Source organism: Phasianus colchicus, chromosome 2, assembly GCF_987193195.1.
Source record: "Phasianus colchicus chromosome 2, bPhaCol1.hap1.1, whole genome shotgun sequence".
Lineage (NCBI taxonomy): Eukaryota > Metazoa > Chordata > Aves > Galliformes > Phasianidae > Phasianus > Phasianus colchicus.
The window spans coordinates 13,332,744-13,356,462 of record NC_143437.1 but is presented as its reverse complement, the minus strand read 5'-3'; the positions used below and the strand labels follow the sequence as shown (position 1 = coordinate 13,356,462).

Sequence of the window (23,719 nt, the reverse complement as noted above, 5' to 3'; positions counted from 1 at the left end):
CTAACAGTACTAACAGCCATAACAGCAGAGAACACACAGCTAAGATGATAAAGGACAAGAACTTCCACACTTCAGGAGGCTTTCTGTGGAGAGAGCACATGCACAACTGAGCGAGCAAGTCTGCCGGTGTTAAAATTCAAGTGTTACCCTTGGCTATCTGTAAGATTAGCATACCTTTGTCACAGAGCTGACCACCCCAGTTGGTTTCACAGAGGCATTGCCATGGTTCAATGCAAGTGCCATGGACACATCCTGGGTGTGGAATGCACTTATCACAATACTGGCCTTGCCATCCATACTGACACCTTTGTATAATAGAAAAAAAAATTAAAAAAAAAAAAATATATATATATATATTTCTCTATACACACATATATCAGAACAAAGAAACAAAAGGGAATAAATAAATGGATAGCCCTCCCTCTCCCCCAGCCCTTTAAAGTTATATAGATAGGACTGCAGTACTCCAAAGCTTTGAGAAAGACTGGGGAGGTGCAGGAGGAGAAGGAGAAAGGAGAAGCTATTCAACATTTGTTTGATGGTTTCTTGTAAACAAACATTTTAGTAGTTTTGCCAAGGTCTCTGTAGCTGGCCTCCTGACAAAAGAATAACTGTTCAGAGAGAATCAGTATGAGGCCATTCAGCACAATAATACTCTTTTGGAGCCTCATACAAACGTGGCAGAGAGGGTGGGTGTGGACTACAAATCAATCTCTGGGCTTTGACAGGGTGCATTATAAATTGGAAGGGGAAGGGGGAGTCAGTGGAAACAACGGTTATCCAGAGATCCTCATAAATACAAGGTTCCAGGCATTGCAGCCATGCTGAGTTTGCAGGATGATGAACTGAACCATAAACACTGACTCTGAGCGTTGGCAAGGCAGCAGAACGGCGTTAGGAATTCTCTCCTGCATTGGAACCTAACCTTATTCTGAACTATAACTCATACACAGGAGATACAGATTGGGCCACAGTAAGAGATTAAAGAAAACAGCACACAGCAGGATTCTGCATGTGTTCAAAGATGATTTGTTGCCAGTGCATTTCAGAGCTTGATTTACTCTATCCCCTTTTCAGGTAATAACTAAAACATGTCCAATCTTAAGAAATTTGAATTTTCATATTTTGAGAAGAATTTATTATTATTTATTGCCACTATCAATGAGTTACTTGAATTCTGTTCTTAAAAGGAAGATGCTCTTTTAAAGTAAAGCCCTCTTATAAGAAAGTTCATTTAACTTTTACTTAGTTCACACTAGCAAGGTAGACCAAGAATTCTTCAAATTAAAGCTAATCTATAGGTAGAAGCAAGGAAAACAAGTTAAAAGCAAAGGTTGGTTGAAGTACTGCATTTCATTAGCAGGTCCTAAGAGTAATTGATCGGCAGCAATTATGCACTAAGCTGTCACTAAATTATGAAAATAAACCTCTTCTGTACAGAAGTCAGCTAATCTTTCTATTTATAATACCCCCCACCATTCTTTTACAGGCAATTTCTTCTCATGGGAAAAAGCTAGAGGAATCCATCCAATGGGTAATCACACAGCTAGTGGCAAGTCTGACTTCCCTTCTAAAAATCTCAGGTGACAAACGACATCCTAATTAAACTTTTTTTTTATAGCTATTTCAATTGCAGCCTATTTAGGGTCAGTGGGAAAATCTTAATAGTTTGTATATAAGAAAATTGCTAGTCCAACTTATGTTTCTTTGTGTGCAGAGAACATGAAAGAAAGTCAGACCAAACAAAACAAGCTCTTTCAAGTAGCCCCTGGAAAATTCTTCTAGTATAGGGAAGATTGTAATAATATGGAATGATAAAAAAAAAATTAGAAACATTCCCTTTGTATTGCACTGAAAGCAACTTGCCTATGAGATTGCATGGTAGCAAAACTAATCTACCTCACCTGCAAAAACAAGCACTCAAATCTAGAATTTTACTCCTTTCTGTCAAATTAAAAGGTTGTTTTTTTTGTTTTTTTTTTTTTAATTCATTTTCTTTGAAGCAAATTTAAACAGAATTAAAAAAAAAAACACGCAAAGAGCATAAAGTTGTGGAGCCAAAGATATGGCTTTCTTCAGTCAGATCAACTTCAAAGTATAACAAACAAAATGGGACAAACTCTATGGGCATAAAAAAGTTAGGTATCAATTCCAGAACAAGATTCATGGTAATAATTCCTGTTTAATAATATGTATGCAACAGTTTCTCATGAGAAATACAAAGTTAACTTTCTCTGTAAAATGATTCCTGAGTAAATTTGGGTTTGTTGGCAGACTTACATTGAAGAAAGTAACTTGCACCAAATGAGAAAAGGATATTTTAAGAATGTTTGCAAGTTGTCCGTTGTACCAGAACCCAGAGCAGTTTCTGCTAGGATGTTATTTTTAAACTGTTGCATTTGTAACATACAGGCCATATGAATCATCAAAACTTAAAAGAAAATAAAATCTTGTTTCTGTGTTCACTTTAAAGATATTGGTCTAACTTGGCAAGCAGAAGTTATCTGAAAGCACCAGAAGGACAGCATTGTTTCAAGACTATGCAAATCAAGTGTGGGAAAGTTGCACCTTAAGTAAATAAGAGCACTAGTGCATGTCTGGGCAGTGAGTGGGAGGTAAGAGACTTAGAAAGAGAAAGGAAAAAAAAAATCTGGAAACAAAGCCTGTTGTTCTAACTAGGAGACAGCAACCCTACAAGGCATGTTTATTCTGATGACAGAAGCACAAAATCACTGGTGGCCTTGACTGACATGCTCCTCTCACCATCTGGACCCCCAGTACTTCACTACTGGCTTGGCTTCTTTTTTTTTTTTTTATTGAAATATATCTATGTGGTGCTTTAGAAGTTTACCAGCCTATATCAGCACTGCTAAACATTTAAATCCCTTAGCATAACCCAGAATGAGCCCATCCCATGGCTCGACTTTCACTTTGTCACGTTGCTCGCAGAAGATGAGAAGTTACTTTCTACCTTACTTTCAGAATGTTCCTTAATAAAATTGTTTTGTTTTAAAACACAGATTACAGAGACAGTGATTATTTAGGCTGACCTTTTATATAACACAGACTGTCAGACACCTCAGATTTAATTCCTGTTTGAACTACAGCTTATCTAGAAAGAAAAGCAGCTCACTTCACGCAAACATATCCAGCAATGGAGAATGCACCAGTATGTTTGTTAAGCAGAAAAAAAGACTTCTGTTCTTTCAGATTTCGGTGTTTTACTCATGAATATCCAAGTTTCACTTTTAACCCTTCCTACACAGGATCAATATCGCTGCTTTGTAGCCTCAGAAGTACTGAGCTCACTATTCCTTAGAAACAGGCATGAGAAAGGGTTACGTGAAAACACAACCAGTCTGCTCATAAAGAATGAGGATGCTTTAATATTTGTTAACCCTGTATTAGTAATTGAGAAAACCTCCCTGTGCCATAAATATATGCTGTATGTTTTGAAGCACTCCAAATATTTAGTTGTTGGGTTATGGATAAACTCTGCTTCTCATTGTCTCCTTGCCAGGACAGAATGGACTTCAAAGCGCAGCAGCAGAATTCTACATTCATCAGAGCCTACTGACAAGATTTCATCCCAGCTATTAACCTCTCAGCACTCCAAGCCTGGCTCACAATGGTAAAGGAACCGAAAGCTTTAACTAATCCTATTCTAAAGAATGCCTGACTTTTGCCTACTGATGGAAGAAAGAAGAGGTGGGAGGGAGAAAGGGGGAAAAACGTGAGTGAAAGAGAAAAGAGAAAAAAAGCCACACTGTACTTCAAGCTTGTAGTTGAAACAGCCTATTAATCAGGATATTGGAGGGGAAAAAAACAACCAAAAATAAAAACTAAACAAAAACCCAACCCATAAGGCATTTGCACTATTTAGCAGAAGCAATTAGTCAGTGCTCATTAGGCAGTATTCACATGATTTATCCCACTTCTCCCCCAGCCCTTAAAATGCCACCATTTCACAAACCAAAAGCTTCAAATTATCAGTGCATTAAAAGCCTGTTCCCCCCCTTGTTCTGGGCAAGTCTGCATGAATAATATGCCTTGCTCAAAAAATATGGCTCCAAAAACACCCTCCCTCCACAATCCTACTGTGTTTAGCATCATTCATTTAATTGCTTGGTGGGGACAAGGAGAGAGAGAGAGAGAGAGAGGGGGGAGCATTTACCTGCACTCTCCTGGAATTGTGCAAGAACCATGCTTGGGGCTACATCCCTGACGACAAATAGCTGTTAAAAAAAACAAAACAAAAGAATATCAGCATGCAGCCTGCTTCTTGCATCTTCACACTGGTGGGAAGGTTTTAATCTCTAACCACTGCTGTAATCCCACTAAATCCAAGGTTTTGACAAGTCCTTCATATATCAAGTCTATTAGAAAATGAAAAAATAAATAAAGTAGGTGACTCCTTGTGACATGAAATCTATCTGTAGCTAGATTTACAGAGAAATCATACCTAGCACTGTTCAAAGAGTTGTTTCTACGTAAAAGAAACCATTTCACCTTTGAGCTGCAAGCCACTGAGTCTACAAGTTTATTTTCCTCTGTGGTGAACTGGCGCACTCTGCCTATCTTTACATCTAATTCAAAGCAACTTTTTAAACTACTCTTTACACTTGAGACCTATCTCTGAACAGACAGGATATTAAGATGAGCGTCTATTCAAATTGCAGTTAAACTCAGTCAGCAAGACATGCTGATAGACTGTTCCTATTCACAGTCCTGCTTTCTCTTTCTGAAATTACTTAGGAAGTTGCCATTCCCTAATAAACACGCTGAACATCAGCTCAGGTAGAACAAACACCCGGGGACTTTTCAAAGACCAAAGCTTCACACTTGCCAGGTCAGCTCTGAAACAAGTCTCTCTTTCCTGCTTGTCTTGAAGTTCTGCACCAAAGGGGAAATCCTGCCATTGAAGTCAGCAGCAGAACTCCCATTGAAGTCAGTGGGCTGGGTTTTCTTCCCAAGGGCAAAGATGTGGATGCTCAGAGAAAGAACACATCTGCTAAGTACCCAGTACTAGCAAGATCCCTCCAAGATTTTAAAAACAAGGCAGAAACTAGTCTTGTCCTGCCCCTGTGTAATGAGTTGCTCACTGTCCCATCAGTCCTCAGCCCTACTGTCAACACAAACTGATCACTGAATTACAGCTTGGATACAAAGAACTCAAGTCCTATCCAAGCCTACTGATAATCCGGGCTTCAGGCATTTGTCACAAACCTTTGTTGCACTCTGGTCCCATCCAGCCTTCCAAGCAGGTTTTGTTGCCATTCTGGTCACAGGTATGGTGAGTGAAGAAGTCATCTCTCGGTCGACAAAATTTGTTGCATCCAAAGCCATAGTAATGTTCTGCGCAAGTCACACGGATTTGATACTCAAAGTGGGCAGCTCCTGTGTTATGTTTCAGTGTCTGCCACTGACGGCTTGGATTGATCATGCCAGAGTGGGATGCCTTCTCAATTATGCGATCAGGATCTAGATGTTAAAAGAGACACCAGTGTTAAACCTTTGTTTAGGTATCATTGCCTCCCATGTTACATATCTCTAGCTTAGTAGACAAGACTCTCCAAGATAGCCAGTTGGTTTTATTAATTTCCTGTTTTAGAGAGTAAGATAAGGCTGCCCTGGAGCTACAGACCAGTAACTGAAATGCACATACAGCCTATAAAGCCAAATAAAGCTGAAAGTCAGAAGGAACTGATCGCTTACTGCCCATCACTTATCCCTTTCTCAGTGTGCAGACATTCCATAAGAATCACACAGTTAGTGATTAAAGAAAATTCAGCTCCTTTTTTTCTCCAAGCTCCGACAGGCTGGTACGTAATGTGGTTCTTCCTGCTTCTCCATTACTGGTATTGATTTCATTTTTAACCGGAATGTTTACAAAAAAGTCATATTACAAAATCCTAATAAAGCAATGTCCACAAACTGAACATAAGCACTACAAAATGTTTGCTGCCTTCTGGGATTCTGGTGTAAACACTATATTGAAAACTAGCAACTTTGGAATTTGGTCAACATCCACGAGTTTTGGCTGAAAAATACCATGAAAGTTCTCCCCTAATAGCTAAGATATTAGCTGACACCAAAAATTGAAGATGGCAAGAGCTCCAAGAAGAGAACTCAAATTATGGGATATGTTTGCTACACAATCCCCTTTTCTCAATAGAGCATTTCAAAGTTTAGACTTCGTACTTGACATTTAGTTCCAGCAAAGGTTTTCTGAGCCCTACAACTGTCTAAATTATGGCTTGAAATAATAATATTTCACATTAGCTTGGAACATTGTATACATCTGTGGTATTTCACTTTGTAGTTCAGATCTTGTGACTTAAACGATCTGACACTGTCTTACGACATGCTGCTAGCAAGCACTTGACTGCCGAATGAAAGTTTATCATAAAACAGCCAAAATATCCTTACAGACATAGTAAAAAACCAAACAAAAATAAGTACCAGGCTACATTGTTCTGTATATGGGGCCATAATCCAGCCACAGGAAAAGTTCAGGTGGAAGGGCAGTTTGCCAACGATGTTACAAAGCGGTGCGGGAAGTACTAGCACATTCAAGTGTGAAGAATTAAAGTGTATGCACATTCAGTTAGTTCTTCTGACAACCACAAAAGGAACCCTGGAGATTTTATAGAAGAGCTGAAAACTAATGAAGCTGCTACAACACTTGACATAACACATGGGCAATGTTTAATGTAAAATACTTCTAAATGTATTGCTAAAGTCTTTTGATTTTTAGCTTTCAAAAAGAACAGACAGGCTTTGCAGGACTGATACCTATTCTCACTCCATCACTAGATCCTGCCTACTTGTCTGCAGTTTTGAGAATCAAAGCGCTTGCTCCACAACCATAGAAGAGTGTCTACATATGCAAGTAGGCATTTACTGATTTTTACGAGTATTCTTGGCTCAAGTTTCCAGCATTCATTAACTGTTTACAGTGTGAAATTAAGGGCAACAACTTCTAATGCATCTTCTGGTATTTCTTGTTTTATATTTTCCAATTAAATCCTTTTTTTTTTTTTTTTTTTTTATTATTCATTGGCACTAAGTCCCCAGCCTCACATCTCTGTATAAGACTTTCCAAAGCACGCAGGCTTTTATTAATTTAGACACCTAAGGACTTTCCATACTGGTATATCCAGAGCAATATCATGCCCCATACTGTGCAGGTGTAAGGCTCTTAGATCTCATCAACAAGATTACTAATTCTAAGAGGTACTTAAGCAGATGCATATCTATTTGCCTTGAATGGGGCTAGTCAAGCGATTACAGTTCTACTCATGCGTGCTGGAGATGGCTTTGCTGCACTTGCCAAGATTACACCCTGATCTACAGCATAGCTGGAAAGGGAATACATTTCCCCAAATACTGAGCATGTGCATAAAGACATCTCGTTTCTTGCAAGTAAAACAACTCTATTCCTTTTCTCCTCTGAGTAGCAGAAGGGGAATGATGCTTAACTTAGTGTTGCACACCCTCCCGCTTGCTTCTCCAGTCTTTTCCTGTTCTCTGTGAGGAACATCACACAGACAACTATTTCAGTCCTTGGCACCAGAAAAACAATCACCTTGGAAAAGAGATCTTGCCTCTGCTCTATAATTCTTCCCCTATCTGTCAGCTCATTAGGAAGTATGTCCTTGTTGTACATCTGTGACACCAATTCCTCTGAGTTCAGACTGTGGATAAGAACTCAAATGGAAACACCCTTTTTAGTCCACTGGACTTCATTTTGTTAAGGACACAGATGAAAGCCAGCTGCAATTTCACTTTGAATCACAGCTAAAAGGCCTTCGATTTGATACACGTTATAAAGCTACTACAACACATTTAAATTCAGTCTGACAGACTTAAGATCCCTTTCCATTAGCCATCACCCAGTTTTCACAATGAAATATTGGCATGTTCCTTCTTGTATAAGAATTTCTCCACCCTTCCTTATTCCCACCTGTCAGTATGCACTTACACAAGCGTGCTGACCCAGACTTCAGGGAAGGCATTGCAACAACTCTTCCATTCTTAGCCTGCACTGACAGTGTTTTTAAGTTTTAAAGTGTGCAACCTCAAAGTAGCAGATTGGCTAGTAAAACAAGAATAGAACCGGCTTGAGGGAAAGGGATCTTCATAATTCCCTTGACATCAGACTAAAAATCCCATGCTTTGATAGAAAGACAGTGGAAACATTATTCAATTAGAAATTGATGAAGCAGAAGAGAGTGGCTTTCTGTACATCTTTAGCTTCCTCTCAGCACTTTGCTGTCACAGAGTTGTTTCCCTTTGCTTTCTGTGGCTAAACTTTAAAGCTATTAATCTGTCTGTTTATTCAGTGAGCAACTGTATCCAACCCTCTAGTGAAATTAGCTATTTTTACTGCCTGTCTTTGCCTTTCAGTGGTCTAGTTTCTGGAAATTACAGCTATCAAGCATCAGGAAGCAAAACCGAACTAAACAACCAAAGAAATCCACTCTAAGCAGTTTGGGTGGCCAAGGACAGCATAGTTATTTTTTAAAGTCTTCGTTTCAGACAATTTCCAGCTATGGCTTGGTTTACATTGTGCTGAAATCTCTTATGCCCAACTGGAATTCACATGCAACTGATACCAGTAATTTACAATAGCTCTTTGACACAGCTTGAGATGCAGTGGCAGCCCCATTAGCTTTGTGTATGAAGCGACAGTATCAAGATGGAATCTAGAGAAGAACAAGAAGAGTAAGGAAACTATTTACATTGAATCTTGGCTCCAGCAAAGCATGATTCTCATCAACTTCAACAGGGCCAGAATTTAACTGCAAGAAACTCTTGGAAGTGAGACAAGAGAGAGTATGTGATTAAGGGAACGTAGGAGGAGTGGAATGTGGAGAGGGGAAGGAAGCATCCATTCTAGGATCGCCTAATGACTACATTGATCAGAAGGATGCTCAAACCATTGCAAAACACGCAAAGCCTACTAAACTCACTTTTTTGAAAACTATCAGAGAGTACTTGCAATTCAATAGTAATTAGGGTGAAAGAAAATCCTGGGTATAAAGAAAAGGCTCGTCACTTTATATGATGACAATTGTTTAGTTCTAATTATTTCCTTAGCTAGTTCTTCAAGACATTCTTTAGCAATGGGAAAGCTGACTGTAAGTAAAGTCATTTTACAAAGAAAAGGCTTTGTGCAGTACTGTGACTGAAGTGACCTACAGATGGATGTGCGACAACAAAGCTAGTGCAGAAATGCAAATCAGGAACATACATAAGAACTTGTCTGCACTTGGTCAAATGTACTGCTGAGGAATGAGGCAATTTTGTCTGAAGACATTTGTACTTCCAGAACATGAAAGCAAAGAAAGGGTTCATTGTGTAGCTTTGGAAATGCAGTTGTTTCATGAAAAAAGATGAGCTCTAATAATAGTAAAAGTGGCAGAGACCCAGTCTGAAAAAAGTCTTCAGATCCTACTGTAAACAAGACCTTCATTTTGAATTCAGGCATCTTCCATTTTTAATACAACTCTGCTGCTGAAGCGATCTATTTTCTACTTCTCCATAAAACATATTTAATCAAGAGCCAAGAGGTTTCCCAGACAGCTCCATGACTGTGCAGGAGAAGAACTTGAGATCACAGGAACTGCAAGAGTGTTGAACGTGGCAGATTGTAAAGCAAATCACAGACACCACTAAGTAGATCTGTGTAGAAAGGTTCTTGGAATCAAAAGCCATTCCCAAACTGTCTATTCTTCACCAATTCAAATGTAAACAGAAAACCACAGCACCGTGCACATTTCTATAAGGCTTTTCTTCTGTGAAGACCATTTCAGTCCAAAGGGGTCTACAAGCTGCTGTAAGATTTACGGAAGATGGGCCACGGTGCTGATGTTTCCTTGTTAAAGGAAAAGGCTTATCATGTCAAAGATTTACAAGTTCATAGTTTCTCCTGTGGCTTTTACCACACACTATTAAAACCTTACATTGAAAAAAAAAAAAAAAGCTAATTTTGCATACCTGCTTCAGTAACAGTATGCAGTATACAGAACAGCTCGTAATGCCAGGAGACTACATTGCTTCTTCTAGTCAATGATAAAAGCTCAGCAGAAAACTTCATCCAGCCAAAAGACATTCCAGGGGAAAGATTCCCACCCTTGATTTCCAGCCAGCTCTACCAGGTGTTACCTGGTAAACATTTTTATAGTTCTTGAATACAAGTCTATAGACATCCAATCCCCAAGGAAGAACTGATAATCATTTGCCTCTCCTCCTCTTCTATAGTCATTAAATGGATCACCTGGCCTTTTTTTTTTTTTTTTTTTTTTAATGTAGTGTGCTCAATTTTGAGAAGCACACAGTTTATAGGGAGGTCCCTAGTCAGCAACACTTATGCTTCTAAATAAGATTCTTTAAAAGAAAGCAAACAATGCAAAACAAAACAAGAAAAACTCCTGGCCTTTATGCTCCCTGAGGAGGAGGTAAGAATTAACAGCATCTATTTTTAGGCATGAAACTGCTGGTGCCTAAGTGAGAAAGCTACTCACCCTCTACAGGAAATAAGGAGACAGGCTAGTGCAGAGCCTGGAGCAGTTGCTCTGAATTGATTGTGGGAGAGCTTATCGCTCTCCTCACTGTTCACAGTAAGTTGGGTAGACTGCCAAATACCTTTCAATAGACAGGAAATCAAGGAGTCCAAACAAATTAAACCAAGGGAACAAATACTTACTAGTAGAGTTATCATTGTAATCCCATGCCTCGACAAGCAGTGTGTAGGATCTCTGCAAAAGAGAAACAAGAGTTAATTTCAAAGCCACATACAACCTGAAGGAAAAACAATAATACAATTCAAATTCAAAAAATACCTGGTCTGTGCCCAGGAAAACAGAAATAGGTAATAGGTCATACTTGAGACAAATGTGATCTTCTTGAAACCCCATAAGCTACCTTATCCAGTCTGACTTACAAGACCTTTCACCTTGGATAGCTCATCTTTGTCATCATTAATGCATCTTATGTACTTATCCAGGAAGTCCAGCCTTTGACACTATGCTGTAGCCACAGCTGAGCATGTGTGGAATTGCATACTGCATGTTGAAGAGAGAACACACTGAACTAGTGTAGCAGCAACCAAAAAAAAAAAAAAAAAACCAACAAAAAAGAACCACCACTCTCAAGAACTGCTTCAAAAGAATTTTACTTTGAGAAAAGTAGTCTTGATTTCCCTGCCCCCAATCATCCTGAAAGCAAGAAGTGTTGCTAAGATTACTGTGCTCTGCCTTGACAGCACAATCTCTAGGGACTTTGCTTTTCAGCACCCCCTTTGAAAGCTTTGTCTGCATGAGGGCCATCGCAGCTCCCACAAGTATCAGGTAACTGAGGGAAGAACTGATGGATGTGGGAAGGGGGTGGGCTAAGAGAGATGCATTGTAAAACAAAGGCTAAAATCGAGCTATTTGGAAGAGCAGGGAAAGGGAAGACGCACTATCCACCCCGTGTCACATTTACAGACAGACTAACCTGCCAATGAGCTTCCTAGCACTCCAGTAATAATAATCATCAGCATAAACTAATCAAGAGTGACTCCATGGGTTGGACAGATGCCAGCTATTTCATCTAAGCCACCTTATCTTCAATTCTAACTTGAGAACAAGAGCCATTAAGATGTATTCCCTTCCCCCTCCCTACTCTGGGATATTATTAACTTAGCTGTATCTTTCAAAATTGCCAGGCGCAGCCAAACTTAGAGAAGGATTCAAAAAAGCCTTCAAAATGAAAAAAAAAAAGCCAAAGAAAAACAAAAAAAACCCCAACACCCTCTGATTTGATAAGTACATTAAGAACTACAAATGAAGTAATAAACGTAACATCTTTCTGGTGAGAACAATAACAGAACAAATATAAACTCTCTCCATGAAGAGCTTTGATGCTTTGCCACAGAAGCTGTGTACTGTAAGGTTTATTTCTTCTTAATTATATATGCACTCAGTAGTGGCCTGCAGCCCTTAACACTTTTTCTGTACCAGAAACCAAAATAGAGTTGAGAATAAACTGCTACAAGGTGCAGCTTTAAGGCAGACCTCAAATTCCTTGAGAGGAGAGGAAAAAAAAAAAAAAAAGAAAAAAAAGGGGGCTGAGGCAGACTGTTTTCTCACGACTGGACACAGCATGCAGCCTCTGAATGAAAACCTAGTTTGTGATGGACACCAGCTTGGAATATAGCCTAAATATGTTTCATATTCAAAGCAGACTAGGATTCCATTTTGTTCACTGATAACTGTGGGAAAATGCTTCAAAAAGTAAGCAAAGCTGGGCAGGCTGAGACATGCATCCTGACTTTTACAGGGAGGCTGCATTGGCCACACCACTTTGGGTTAATAATTCATGAAAGTGACATATTTGTTATTAGTCTAGAACAAGCGTCTCAACTTGGAAGAAACTTCTGCAACAAAACAAAGCGCGATGCGATCATTGAACACTACTGAAAGCATACTGAAGAAGTTCTTTCACAAGTCAAAGGTAAAAATCAATCAAAAAACTCGAATAGCGCTCCTGAGCCATTTCAGAGATGCACACTGCGTTATCATGGATGCTTTCTCACTGGTTTAATTGCAAACACGGAGAAGCACAACGTGTTTATGCAAGCTTGAAAAAAAGTGTTATGATATAGAGAATGAATGATGACAACTAACACTATTTCCAATGAAGTTAAGGATGTTTTCCTTTCGGCCTTGCATAATTGTTTTGGAAGATATTTTGTCTAAACTCATAGCAACAGTTACGGGTTGGTTCTCAGGACTGTTTACCAACACACCTAGCCCTTAAGGAAAGGAAAGGCTGAATCCTGGCTTTAAGTACTAATGTTGCTAGATACCTGCGTGACCACTTTCCAACAGGAGTTTGTTTACAGAGTAAAGAGCTTCTGCTTAACTGGGTAGAAATAAAATGCAGGGAGAAAAGACGTACCCTAGCAACTCCCTTGTTTCTATGTGCCCCCTTTCACCTCATCTGACATATTTTAAATAAGGAGTCCCTATCCTGAAAAGGGACGGTATCAAGAATGGCAGTTTAATCTCTAGGCTCAGTCCCTCTCAGCATGGGGCAGAGAAAGGACAAGACTTTGTGTTCAACGCAGAAAGCACAGACACCCACATCCACACAACAGCACTAAGTGCCCCTCAGCCATACAGCCATCACAAAACTCCAGCCAATGCCTCTCCACAACTGCCCAAAAGAGTTCTGTGCAAAGACTGAACCATTGTTATATTTTAAAAGCGCATATCATCCCCACTCTATAGATCAACAATTAAGATATCTCAGGAATGACTACTTACAGTGAGGAGGTTTAAGTTTTCCCATGCCCACAGCTGACCTCTGCCCATCTTTGAATAAATATATATATCCAGACACAAGAATTCCACGTCGTGCACCTTATTCCATCAAAGCAATGTCCTAAGCAAAGAGGCAGCAGTGAACTTTCTGGAGTCACACCCAATTAGCCACTGTAAGACTGAGCCTGACCAGAAGGCAGGGATTCTGACTTGAGAGGAAAGGCAGTTTGAAAGGAACAGCGAGCCTGCACAGTGTGCACAACATCCACAGTTCGATCCACCCAGAGGGTTCAAAGGCAGCACGGTCAAATTTAAGCTGAAGTCCTATGAGTTAAGCTATGAGAGGATGGAAATGGTTGAGGTCACACTCCAAATAAAATAAAGCAAGCACCCATGTGCAAGGGTTGCTTCCCTCAGTAACAAGCTACCATGACTTAGCCTCAGTCCCCTGATAATACAACTCGCTGAAAGCTTTGAAGATGCTGAAATCCAAAGAAAGTCCCTTTTAAAGGCCTGAAAGAGCAATGCAATTCCTAGCTATTTAAATGAAATACTAGCAGCTCCAGCTAAACAACAGGTATTCAAAGCTCTCTTCTCTACTATTTCTTCTTCCCTTCATCCAGATATTCACCCAAGAGAGGTGGTTTTGTACTTTGGCTTCTAAAGACATTCTGCGTTACAGATTCAGTGTTACAGAGGAAGACTGAAACATCAGGCTTATTAGCAAAAGGACAGCCTCCTTTTCAAAGAGGCTGCAACTTGTCAAACTTCTTTCCCTTCTATCCTTGTGGTTAAACCAAGCAAGAGCTTTGCTGAGCATGTGAAACCATGACTAGACAAATGCAGTGGGAAGTTTGCATTCTTAACGTTGTGCCTGCTCCTCCCCTCTGCCGAACAAGGAGAGCAGGTTAAGCTCAGCCATGTTCTTCTCGTGCACTCCTAGCCAGGCACAGCTGTAAAAACTCATCTCAGAACAGTCCTCAGATTCTGCCTGCACCACTAGGAAGAAGGCTAGGAGCTGGGCACACTATCACAAGGGACACAGCACACCGAGGGAGCTGCTGCAGTCTCTCTGCCCTCCAGCTAGAAGGGGATGAGACAAAGAATGGAGAAACAGAGTAGCAGGCTAGTCACAAAACCACTTCCCCTAAAATCAGCAGGGCTCTCACTTGCATGCTCCTGCTGCCGCATGGCAAGTCACAGTGACGCCATGCAGATGTGTCACCACGTCATGCCACGGTCAGCCAGTGAACCCTGACAACAGAGTGCTCCTCCAGGGGAGCTGAAGACAACTGGTTCCTCATCCAGAGAAATTACATATTTGGGGGAAAAAAGGGAAACAATTCTCTTGATTCTTTCTTGAACACAGTCAGGAAGCGACTCTATGGGCCAGTCTACATAAGGCTAAGGTAACAACCCGTAAATTGTTACTCTCTTAACCCTGCATATATAGGCAAAGCAAGCTGTAGTGATCTTCTGCTTCAGAGTCCCTGATCAAGTGCTAGACTGAACCTCAGACAGGTGGGTCTCATCAGAATATGCCCAGGTGAAAATGCAAGCACAGTGTTCTTTCACTCTTCGTTTTGAGCAGTTCTTCCATTGCTGTCAGTGCTCATAAACACTTCAGTGCCATTGAAAAGAAAAAAAAAAATACAAAAAACAAATTTAATTCATTGGCAACTTACAGGAATGACTTTCACCCACCATTCCAGCTTGGCATAAGCCAAGCCAGTAGCTGAAGACCGTTTCTGTGACACAACTTCTCCTTCCTGCCAAATGATGGACACAAATTACCACTATCCAAACTATGCATGCGCTTAAGCATCCAGTAAATCAGCCTGATCTCTGATCTGTCAAACTTGCTGGAATAATGAGTGTCCTGTGAATACATAATGTGCTGAAGTTGCCATTGTGTGAAGTAAGTCCATGGTTTGTCTGGGAGCCGAGCAATGCTGAGTCTACTGCTGCTTCCTGTTGCTTGTCCTGTATTAGCATTATTTTTGGATAGGCCCCATTATGTTCTGTAATCCTCCCTGCAGTCAGTATGGCCACGCTATTGTTCTCGGTTAATATTAGCAGTCAATGTCGCTGTCTGGGTGGCCAGGCTACAATGTATTCCAATCATAAAACTAGCATGCATTAATGAAACAATGTACTGAGTTAGAGGGGGGTGACTTAGGATCCATCCCTCCCACTGCTCTTCTTAAAACACATATATTTATATTGTATGATGCTATACATGAAATCTTTCTTTTTAAACTTTTAGGTGACTGCAGCTACTGAGGTGCATCACACGACAGCAGCATTTTAATCAGCACCTTATCTGGTTACAGGGCGATTTTCTCACGGAGCCCCACTTGTTGAAGGCTAGTAGGTAGGCCAAGATGTCAATAGTTGCTTTTGACCTCCCCCAGCAAACAGATTACCTGCTCTTATCAGTCCCCCTACCTGTTTAAAGCATCCCACTGATAATTAAATGCACCAGTTACAAAAGGGTGGCAAGGTTAATAGAGAGAATACCTAGTAGCCAGCCAAGCAAAACAGTCAGGTTCACATAGAGCAAGCCTGAACAAGAAGCCTTTCTACTTATTTACCTAAGTGCATAAGAACTGGGTTGAACTGGTAAAGGACTTGGGATGTTTGACTACTTACAAACCACTTTAACCACTTCTATCCACATTTTACAGCTTCTTCTGAATACTACAACAATAATGAGTATAATTTATGCTGTAGAAGAGTGACCACAGAGCCATGAGCTCCAGAGAAACAAGGAAAGATTGTAACAACTTCTAATTTTCACATCTTTCCCCATTTAAGATGCATATGGCTCACATTTAAAATTATTATTAGAACGGAATTAAGTAGCACATAAAACTTCTGTCCATCAGCAGAAATGCTTAGTTTAATCTGATTTTTCAAAGACAATCCTGTCTTTAGTTTTATCTATATAGAAATGCTTTTAAGAAATGTAGCTTGAGGTTTTTGCAGGGCACTGGAGGTACTGAAGTAGGAACTGAAGCTGGAATAAAAGCCATGGATGAGAATGCAAGCCTCTCAACTGCACATCTCACACAATGAGCTGAGGCCCAACTTTACCAGCTTCCCAACTAGTTTACTTCTACTGAGGCCTTCATTCCACAACGAAGCAGTAAGTTTCCCCAACAAGAATTTTACGCATAAAGCATCAATTTTATGCAATTCATTTTTAGACATGCAGACTTCCAGCTGCGTAAACAAGCCGACAACGCTGGATGTATGCAGTCTGAGAAAGTTTAGGAATAAGCTTCAACATGAGGCCCAATCCAGCTGCCACTGAAGATAAACTGGAGCAGGCCTTCATTATGTATCACAAGAACAAAAATCCTGGATGCAGGCAGGATTTATTTTTAGGCATATTATGGTAATATAATCAAATGGATTTACCAGGAAGACGAAGTTCTGAACTGACTGGAACATAAATAACTCTTAAGAACATGTAACAAGTCCAAAACCCCCAAGTAGCTGCATTGCTTCTCTGCAGTCCTGGGGAAAAAACACAGCTCCACGGATGGCAATTACGCTTCAGATGTCAGTTAATGCTCTCAGCTCCATCTTGGCTAGCCATCCTAGGCAAAACACTGCACTTTAGGTGCTGAAGATTTATTCTTATTAGTGAACAACAAATGATGGGGTGTGAATATTACTTGATTGATCTTCATTTTGTTACAAAATTCTCTTCTGACCTGCCCCTACTCTGAGATGATTTATGAGACATTCTTTAAGAAGAGTTTAAACAGTACTGAGCATGTGCTACTGCAAGTTTTCAAAAGTTAACTGGAGGGAGGAAAAAAAAGAAAAAAAAACCAAAACAGAACAAAATCAAGCTTTAGTTGTATGATTGTTACCTAATGGTTTAAAATCACGTAAAAAACAGAAAAACTCAACACATACAACAAAGCAAACAAAAACAGAGACAAAAATAAAACAACAATAAAAGCAGCTGAATGATGTGATGCTTTTCTCTCAAAAGGCCACTACATTAATTAATGAGGCACAGATAAGTAGTTTGGAAGCCTCCTGTGTCAAGACAAGGGGAAAGAGGATATCATGAATCTTAAAAACTAGAACACAACACTAAAGCTCTCTCATTCCCTCTTTCTAGCCAGAAAAAGCAGTGCCTACCCAGAGGACATCTTTTACGTCTCCAGGACCCAGAAACAGTAAGATTTGTCATTAAAAAGAGGGAAAGGCCAAATATTTTATTTTTTAAAGATGGAAGTAAGACATTCAAAAAACTTTTTCCATCATATTTTACACTGAAGCTATTTAGACGCTGGAGGGTTTTTTCCACCCTCGATAGTTTGCTGTTGGGCTGGTGCAATTGGCCCCAATATTAAATAATTACAAGGATCATAATTTCAGGATAAACAAGCCGTTTGAAAGTAGAGCTGAGCATACCAAAGGAACTGCCAACTTTGACCTGCTTCTTACTCACCAGCCTCATCAAATACGCAAAAAACCTCTCTTCACATAAAAGCGGAGTTTACTGCTAAGCTTTGCTTTGTTATCCATGTGTGGCTCCCTGAAGGTACAGTAGGCATCAGACTATGAATGCCGTTTGATTCCTTAAGGAAGGCAAGAGATTTGATTTATGCCAGAGAAGAGCATGTGTCTACCAAACAAAACTTGTTGAGACTGACTTTGACAAGTGGAACATGGAAATTCTTTTGTTCCATACTTTCCTGTATGGCTTCATAAGCCAGGCCTGCCCATCAAGAAAAATCAATCAAATCTCTAAAAGAATGCATGGATAAAGCCTAGCTGTGTGTGTATATTTTAAAAATATTATTATCATTGCAAATTACTGTAGAATTGCAAGCTACTGCAGGGATGGCTTTCTGGATGCACTCTGGTGTGTTTTTTTCTGCTGGTCTGCTGCCCTGTTCCCTAGCAACTTTGTCAAACTTCCAATCACTTAAATGAATTTATGGCCCACCATCTCCACAGCCATTACTCACAAGGATACATATCAAAACTGACAACAGCTAACTGTGTGAGTTTGTAATAAGACTCCAATGCTTCAAATCTACATTACAACTACAAGCCAAATCTAACAGTACATTTACATTACACACCATTTTCTTTTGTTCAAAACCTCCAACACAACATACCTATTTCTGACAAAAGGCCAGTGGGGCAGCTTGACTGGGAAGAAGTGCTTTGTCTTCCCCCCCCCCCCCCCCTGCACACACACGCTCATTTTCTTGTTGCTTTTTTAAAGTCATGAAGGCAACAAGAGTTCTGAATGTTACTGATTCAAGCTGTAACATCCCAGAAAAACCTCTGCTGGACAACGGAACACAACAACACATATACAGAGATGAGCATGAATTTTCAAGTACAATACAACTAACATTCCAGCTTAGCTCTGGTTTCTTTGAATATACCCAATTGAAAATGAATGGTAAGGTCTCATGATTAGCCACATTTGTAAATCTAAAGCTGGTCTCATGCTTTGATTAATCAACAGTGTTTACCCATCTAAAGAAATGGTTTTAAGTGCTGAAATTTCAGCATCAGATTTGAGTTGGCTCATTAAGTTTACTAGTTTATCTTTAGAGCTTTCAGAACTACTTAAAAATGATTTCTGTACACAATTTCAGTACAAACAAGTGCTTTGTCACATTAGATATTCTTTTGTTCCAGTGCTATTCAGAAGTCACAATGGCTAACCAAAAAGCCGTGACCTGTGAAGTTAAAGCTGGGATGCAGGCTTGGTAATTGAGAACAGTCATCACTATCTCAAAAATGCTATTTTTGCATGGAAAAAAAATGCAAGCATTTATTCAAAAAATATCCAGTTGTGGGAAACAGAGTTGTCAGAAGTTGACAAGCTTTACACATTTTGCAGGCTGCACTGGAGTTTCACTGCTGCTCTATGATTCCAGTACTGAGTTACATTCAGCAGGACAACAGAAATTTCTTTCACTAAAGAAAGCAGACAAGAAACTTCTTCCGTGGTCTCCAGAACCCCCAAGTCCTCCTTACTACACTGAAGATTTCCCTTCCTAGTGATCCTAAGGAGAGAAAAGCATTAGAAGGGGAATATTCAATTTTCACATCTTTTCTGTATACACTTATCTTCAGATCTGAGACATTTAAATGACTGGGAGCACAGCGGCTCAAGGGGGAGATGACCCTCACTTTTCTGAAGAAAAAAATAAAAAACAACCAAAAAAGCCCTGCAGTACAAGCATTACAGCCACTGGCAGAGCTTCAAATACCTCAGATTTTTACAAAACCCTTTATCCCTTTGATGGCATATTTGATAACAGTTTTATCTCATTCATGTTAGGGTGGGAAAAAAAAAAAAAAAAAAAAAGAGGAAGAAAGAGAGGACTTGTGCTCCCAACAGAGAATACTTTTGTTAACGCCGCTATTGTACTTTGTAATATTATCTCCATAAAAACGCAGGCTTGATTTCACCCTGCTGCTGCAGAAGTCACAACTGACAGAGAAGGCAGGTAGGAGGCAGCACAGGACGCTCCAAGAACACACAGCTGCCTACAGCACTTGGCCACAGGACTAACAAAGTGGGTGTCTGCACTACAACTGGAGGGAGGAATGTTTTCGGGGTGGGCTTTCCCCCCCAGAAAAAGTCCACACCCTCACAGTAACCAGGCCTTATCTGACTAGGAAGGGCCAAGCTCTGAAGAGTGCTGAAAATCTCCAAATGCTTCCACCTCTCCAGCAGTGGTGCAGTGACATAGGATAGGAAACAAGATTTACTCCTCCCCTGTTTGCATGCAAGGGCCCTCCACCCCTCGCAAAAATGACCGTAGGCATTTAGGTTAGGATGACTGGATATTCAAAACTGCTGAGCATCAACATATCCCAAGGCAGCCACTGGGAAAGTGTGTGCTCAGCACCTTTGGAGAAGGGGAGGGGGAAAAACAGTTTCGTTTCCTAGGTGATCTTTAAATACAAGTTTTAGGAACATAATTTTTCAGCTAATATACCATAGCGTCTGAGAGAGCAACCCCAAAAGGCAGACTGCCATGTGTGCACAAAAGCCCCCCACATTGGTCATCTTCAGTTTTTGCTTGTGTTGGCAACACCGCTGGGCACAAAGCAGTGCATCTCCTGGCACTGAGGGCCATGGCAGCAGCAGTCTTACATACCCCCAAACCCTACTGCATGAATGGGACACTGTCCCATGCGATGGATGTTTTGGAAGGATGGTCCTTAGGGCCTGTGCAACAAGTACAGGACTCCTCTGCAGGGCTAAGGCTTCACTCCCCTTGAGCTCTCCAGAAGCAACAAGAAACTCTGAAGGGCAAGCCAGAATTCTGCATGTGACCACCAATGAGGCAGATTTCAACTAATGAAGAGGTCATCCTCACTAGTTTCCCACAGGGCTGACCGCTGTTTACTGCAAGGGACAACAGTGGGAAAGTGCCTGGCAGAGGGCCCCACAAAGTTTTGCAAACTGGGAAGCCAGAATCTATGGAACACGGAGCCAATGTGCCAGAAAAGGTGCACTGTGGGTAGGAGAGGGTGAGATGGACCAAAGCTATGGCCAGGTTTTTCTGTCTTAGGCTCCAGAGTCTGCACATACCTCAAAACACAGCAAGCTTCTTAGGGAAGCTGGCAACCAGCTCACCCAGAGCAGCAACAGCAGCTCCCATCAACACCAAGCAGCACAGTGAGATTTCCCCCTGGGGGAAGCAGGAAGCCTTCCCAAACACGCTCCAGGGAAAGAGGCCAGCTATGACACACACTTTTCACACGGGATCCCTCCACAGCCCCTAACCCACCGCTCCTTTGGCTTAAGCCCAAGGCTTCACTGCTTTGGAAAAAAAATAAAAATAAAAATAAATGAACTTCTGACCTTCTAATTCTCAAGAGGCTTATTCATGCTGTAAAGTGCAGAGATACTGGGTTTGCTTCCCTGACCCATTTAGATCCCCCTCGCTGCACATCTGACTTTCAAATTGAACAGGCTGCGCATTGTGAGCCCCAGGGAACACAAACAAAAACATCACCGCCTTTCGCTCGTTTCTGCCCGGCGGAGCGCCGGCTCCCCTGCCAAGGCGCCCGCTCCCTCCCCAGCCCAGCGCCTCCGTCCCCGCACCAGAAGCTGGAGACGGCCGTAGCGAGCCGAGCTCGAACAGCACCATCCGGCAGTGCAGAGCGAGCAGTGCACTCACCGGCCAGGCGAAGCTGAAAGGGATAACAATCCGGTTCTTTTCGTTATTCCGGCTGTACTTTAAATTGAAGGTATTCCCGCCGATGACAGGGGTGGATTTGGATCCGAAGCTGCAAGGGCCGCCAGCAGTGACCCGCGATTGGTACTCCTTCAGGCAAACTTTAAAGTAGGTGTCACACTCGTCTCTGGTGCACTTTTTATCTCCGGGGTTTCGAGTGCCGTCGCAGCAGTTCCCATTCTGCAGCACGCCGTTCACATTCTGCACGGATAAGATCTCCAGCTCGAACTGTCCCGACGCTGACACCACCTGCTCGTCCCGAGAAAGAGCCGCAGGAAAAAGCAAAAAAAAAAAAAAAAAAAAAAGAAACGAAAAACACGGTTACCTCACCTTTCACCCCAAACAAAACCTACGGCAGCTCTGCAGGCAGAGGAAAGTCATCTTAAACCAGCTTGCTTTTGAGAAGCACGCACATAGCATTAAGAAAAAAAGAAAAAGCAATCGCTTCAAGCTTTTTCCTAGCAAACACCCACGAGAAAGGCTCATAAATCATCCCAGCAGCACGGATGCTGAAAAAGAACCCGAAGCCCCGAGTCTAAAAGGCTTCTGCGAGGCTCCCCAGGAACGGAACGGAAGCAAAGCGCGAGCACGGCGCCGGCAGCAGCGCAGCCGCTGCAGCTCGGAGGGGCGGCGGACGGCACGGGACGGGCAGCCCCGCACTGCCCGCCGGCACCGCGCTCGGCAACGACGTAAAAAAGAAAAAACCAAGAATACAGAAATCCACACACAGAAGCATATATCAAATAAATTTTAAAAAGAGGGAGGGGGGGGAGGAGGGGAGAGGTAATCGCGAAAATAAGCGACGCGCGCTAATGGCACTTCGATCCTCGGGGAGCCTCGCCTCGCCGCACCGCACGGACCGCCGCCCTCCCCGCAGGACAGCCGGCACCGCCGCCCGCGCTCCCGCCGAGCCGCCCCGCGGCACGCAGCCTGCGCGGCTCCCGGGACCCCGTCCAGCCGCCGCCGCGGGAGCCGCTCCCGCGCCCCGCACGTACCTGAGCCCGCAGCCCCAGCAGGGCCAGGAGGAGGACGAGGGAGCGCGCCGCCGCCCGCCGGGCCGCACGCATGCCGCCGCCGCGCCGCCGCGCTGCCCGCCTGCAGGCCGCCGCCGCCGCTCGCTCCGGGACGCGCCGGGGAGGGCCGGAGGGAGCAGGAGGAGCAGGAGGAGGAGGAGACGCCGCTGCCGCCGCCGCCGCCGCCCCGCTCTCTATATACCGCGCCGCGCCCGCGCCGAACAACGCCGCTTTTCAGGCGCTTTCAATAGCGCCCCGGTCTTCAATGCAAAGCAGCCCGGCCTCCTTTTATTCTCCTTATTCTCTCGCCTCCCTCTTTTTTTTTTTTTTTTTTTTCCTCCTTTCTTTTTGCGGTCCGCCTTTTCTTTTCCCTTTTATTTTATTATCGCGATTATTATCCCGATCCTTTTATTGCTTTCAGGTCGCCGGGCAGCGCGCGGCGGAGGCGCCCCCCGGGACACACGCACACACGCACACCACGCACACATACACACACGCACATGCAGCGCACGCACCGCCCGCCGCCCGTCTGGCAGCGCCGCCGCCGCTCGCCTTCATCTAGCCCACGGCGGCAGGCGGGGAGGCCGCCCGCGCGCGCATGCGCCCATCCATATGCATGAGGGGGGCGGGAGGAGGGAAGGCAGGTACGGACGGGGCGAGGAGGCGGAGAGCCGGCGGCCGCTCCTCCGGAGGGAGGCGGGCTGCGGGTCCCTCGTCCCTCCCGCCCCGAGGCCGGCCGTTCGTCCGTCCGTCCGCAGGTGCCGGCCGGCCCACCTGGAGGAGCTGCCCGCGCGATCCCCGGCTCGAGGCGGTCGCGGCGCGGGACGAGGCGGGGTGGCTCTGCGGCGCCCGGCGCCGCGCGGCACCTGAGGCGGAGCGGCCGTCGCGCGCGGAGGGAGGGGCGCGCGCTCGCTCGCTCGCGGCGGGAACGCTGAGGGGAGGACGGCGCGCGCCGGGAGCGGGGCCTCGAGGCCTGAGGGGCTGCCGGCCCTCAGGGAAGGCGAGGCGGCGGCCGCTCCCTCCCGGTGCCGCGTCGTCCCTCCCGGTCAGCCCGGCGCGCCGGCCGGTATCTCCCGTAGACTGTGAGTGGGAAAACGGCCCGGCCGCGCGTGGAGGCCGCCCGCAGCCGCAGCCCGCCCGCTCCCGG

The 23,719-nt window shown here is 43.2% G+C and overlaps 2 protein-coding genes across 16 annotated transcripts in view; one reads left to right on the top strand and one right to left on the bottom strand.

Moving 5' to 3' along the window:
- Positions 1–19,368, top strand: part of SLX4IP (SLX4 interacting protein) — a 113,322-nt gene extending 93,954 nt beyond the window's left edge. For 9 of the 14 annotated variants that reach the window (XR_016463961.1, XR_016463962.1, XR_016463959.1 and 6 more), the window contains 6 exons: positions 1,490–1,583; positions 2,474–2,615; positions 3,521–3,631; positions 15,580–15,687; positions 16,302–16,461; positions 17,455–19,368. The gene's annotated coding sequence lies outside the window, so the exon portion shown is untranslated. The other 5 variants (XR_016463951.1, XR_016463950.1, XR_016463960.1 and 2 more) reach the window with 5 other exon arrangements.
- Positions 1–23,170, bottom strand: part of JAG1 (jagged canonical Notch ligand 1) — a 38,482-nt gene extending 15,312 nt beyond the window's left edge. Inside the window, exons 1-6 of one of the 2 annotated variants that reach the window (XM_090134825.1) lie at positions 22,555–23,170; positions 21,503–21,808; positions 10,712–10,763; positions 5,227–5,481; positions 4,175–4,235; positions 175–305 (exon numbers count right to left, since the gene is read on the bottom strand). In XM_090134825.1, coding sequence (XP_089990951.1) covers positions 175–305; positions 4,175–4,235; positions 5,227–5,481; positions 10,712–10,763; positions 21,503–21,808; positions 22,555–22,626 — 877 coding nt within the window. In that variant the 5' untranslated portion in view covers positions 22,627–23,170. The remainder of the gene's footprint in view (positions 1–174; positions 306–4,174; positions 4,236–5,226; positions 5,482–10,711; positions 10,764–21,502; positions 21,809–22,554) is intronic. The other variant, XM_031598011.2, reaches the window with a different exon arrangement.
- Between the last annotated feature and the right edge of the window lie 549 nt (positions 23,171–23,719).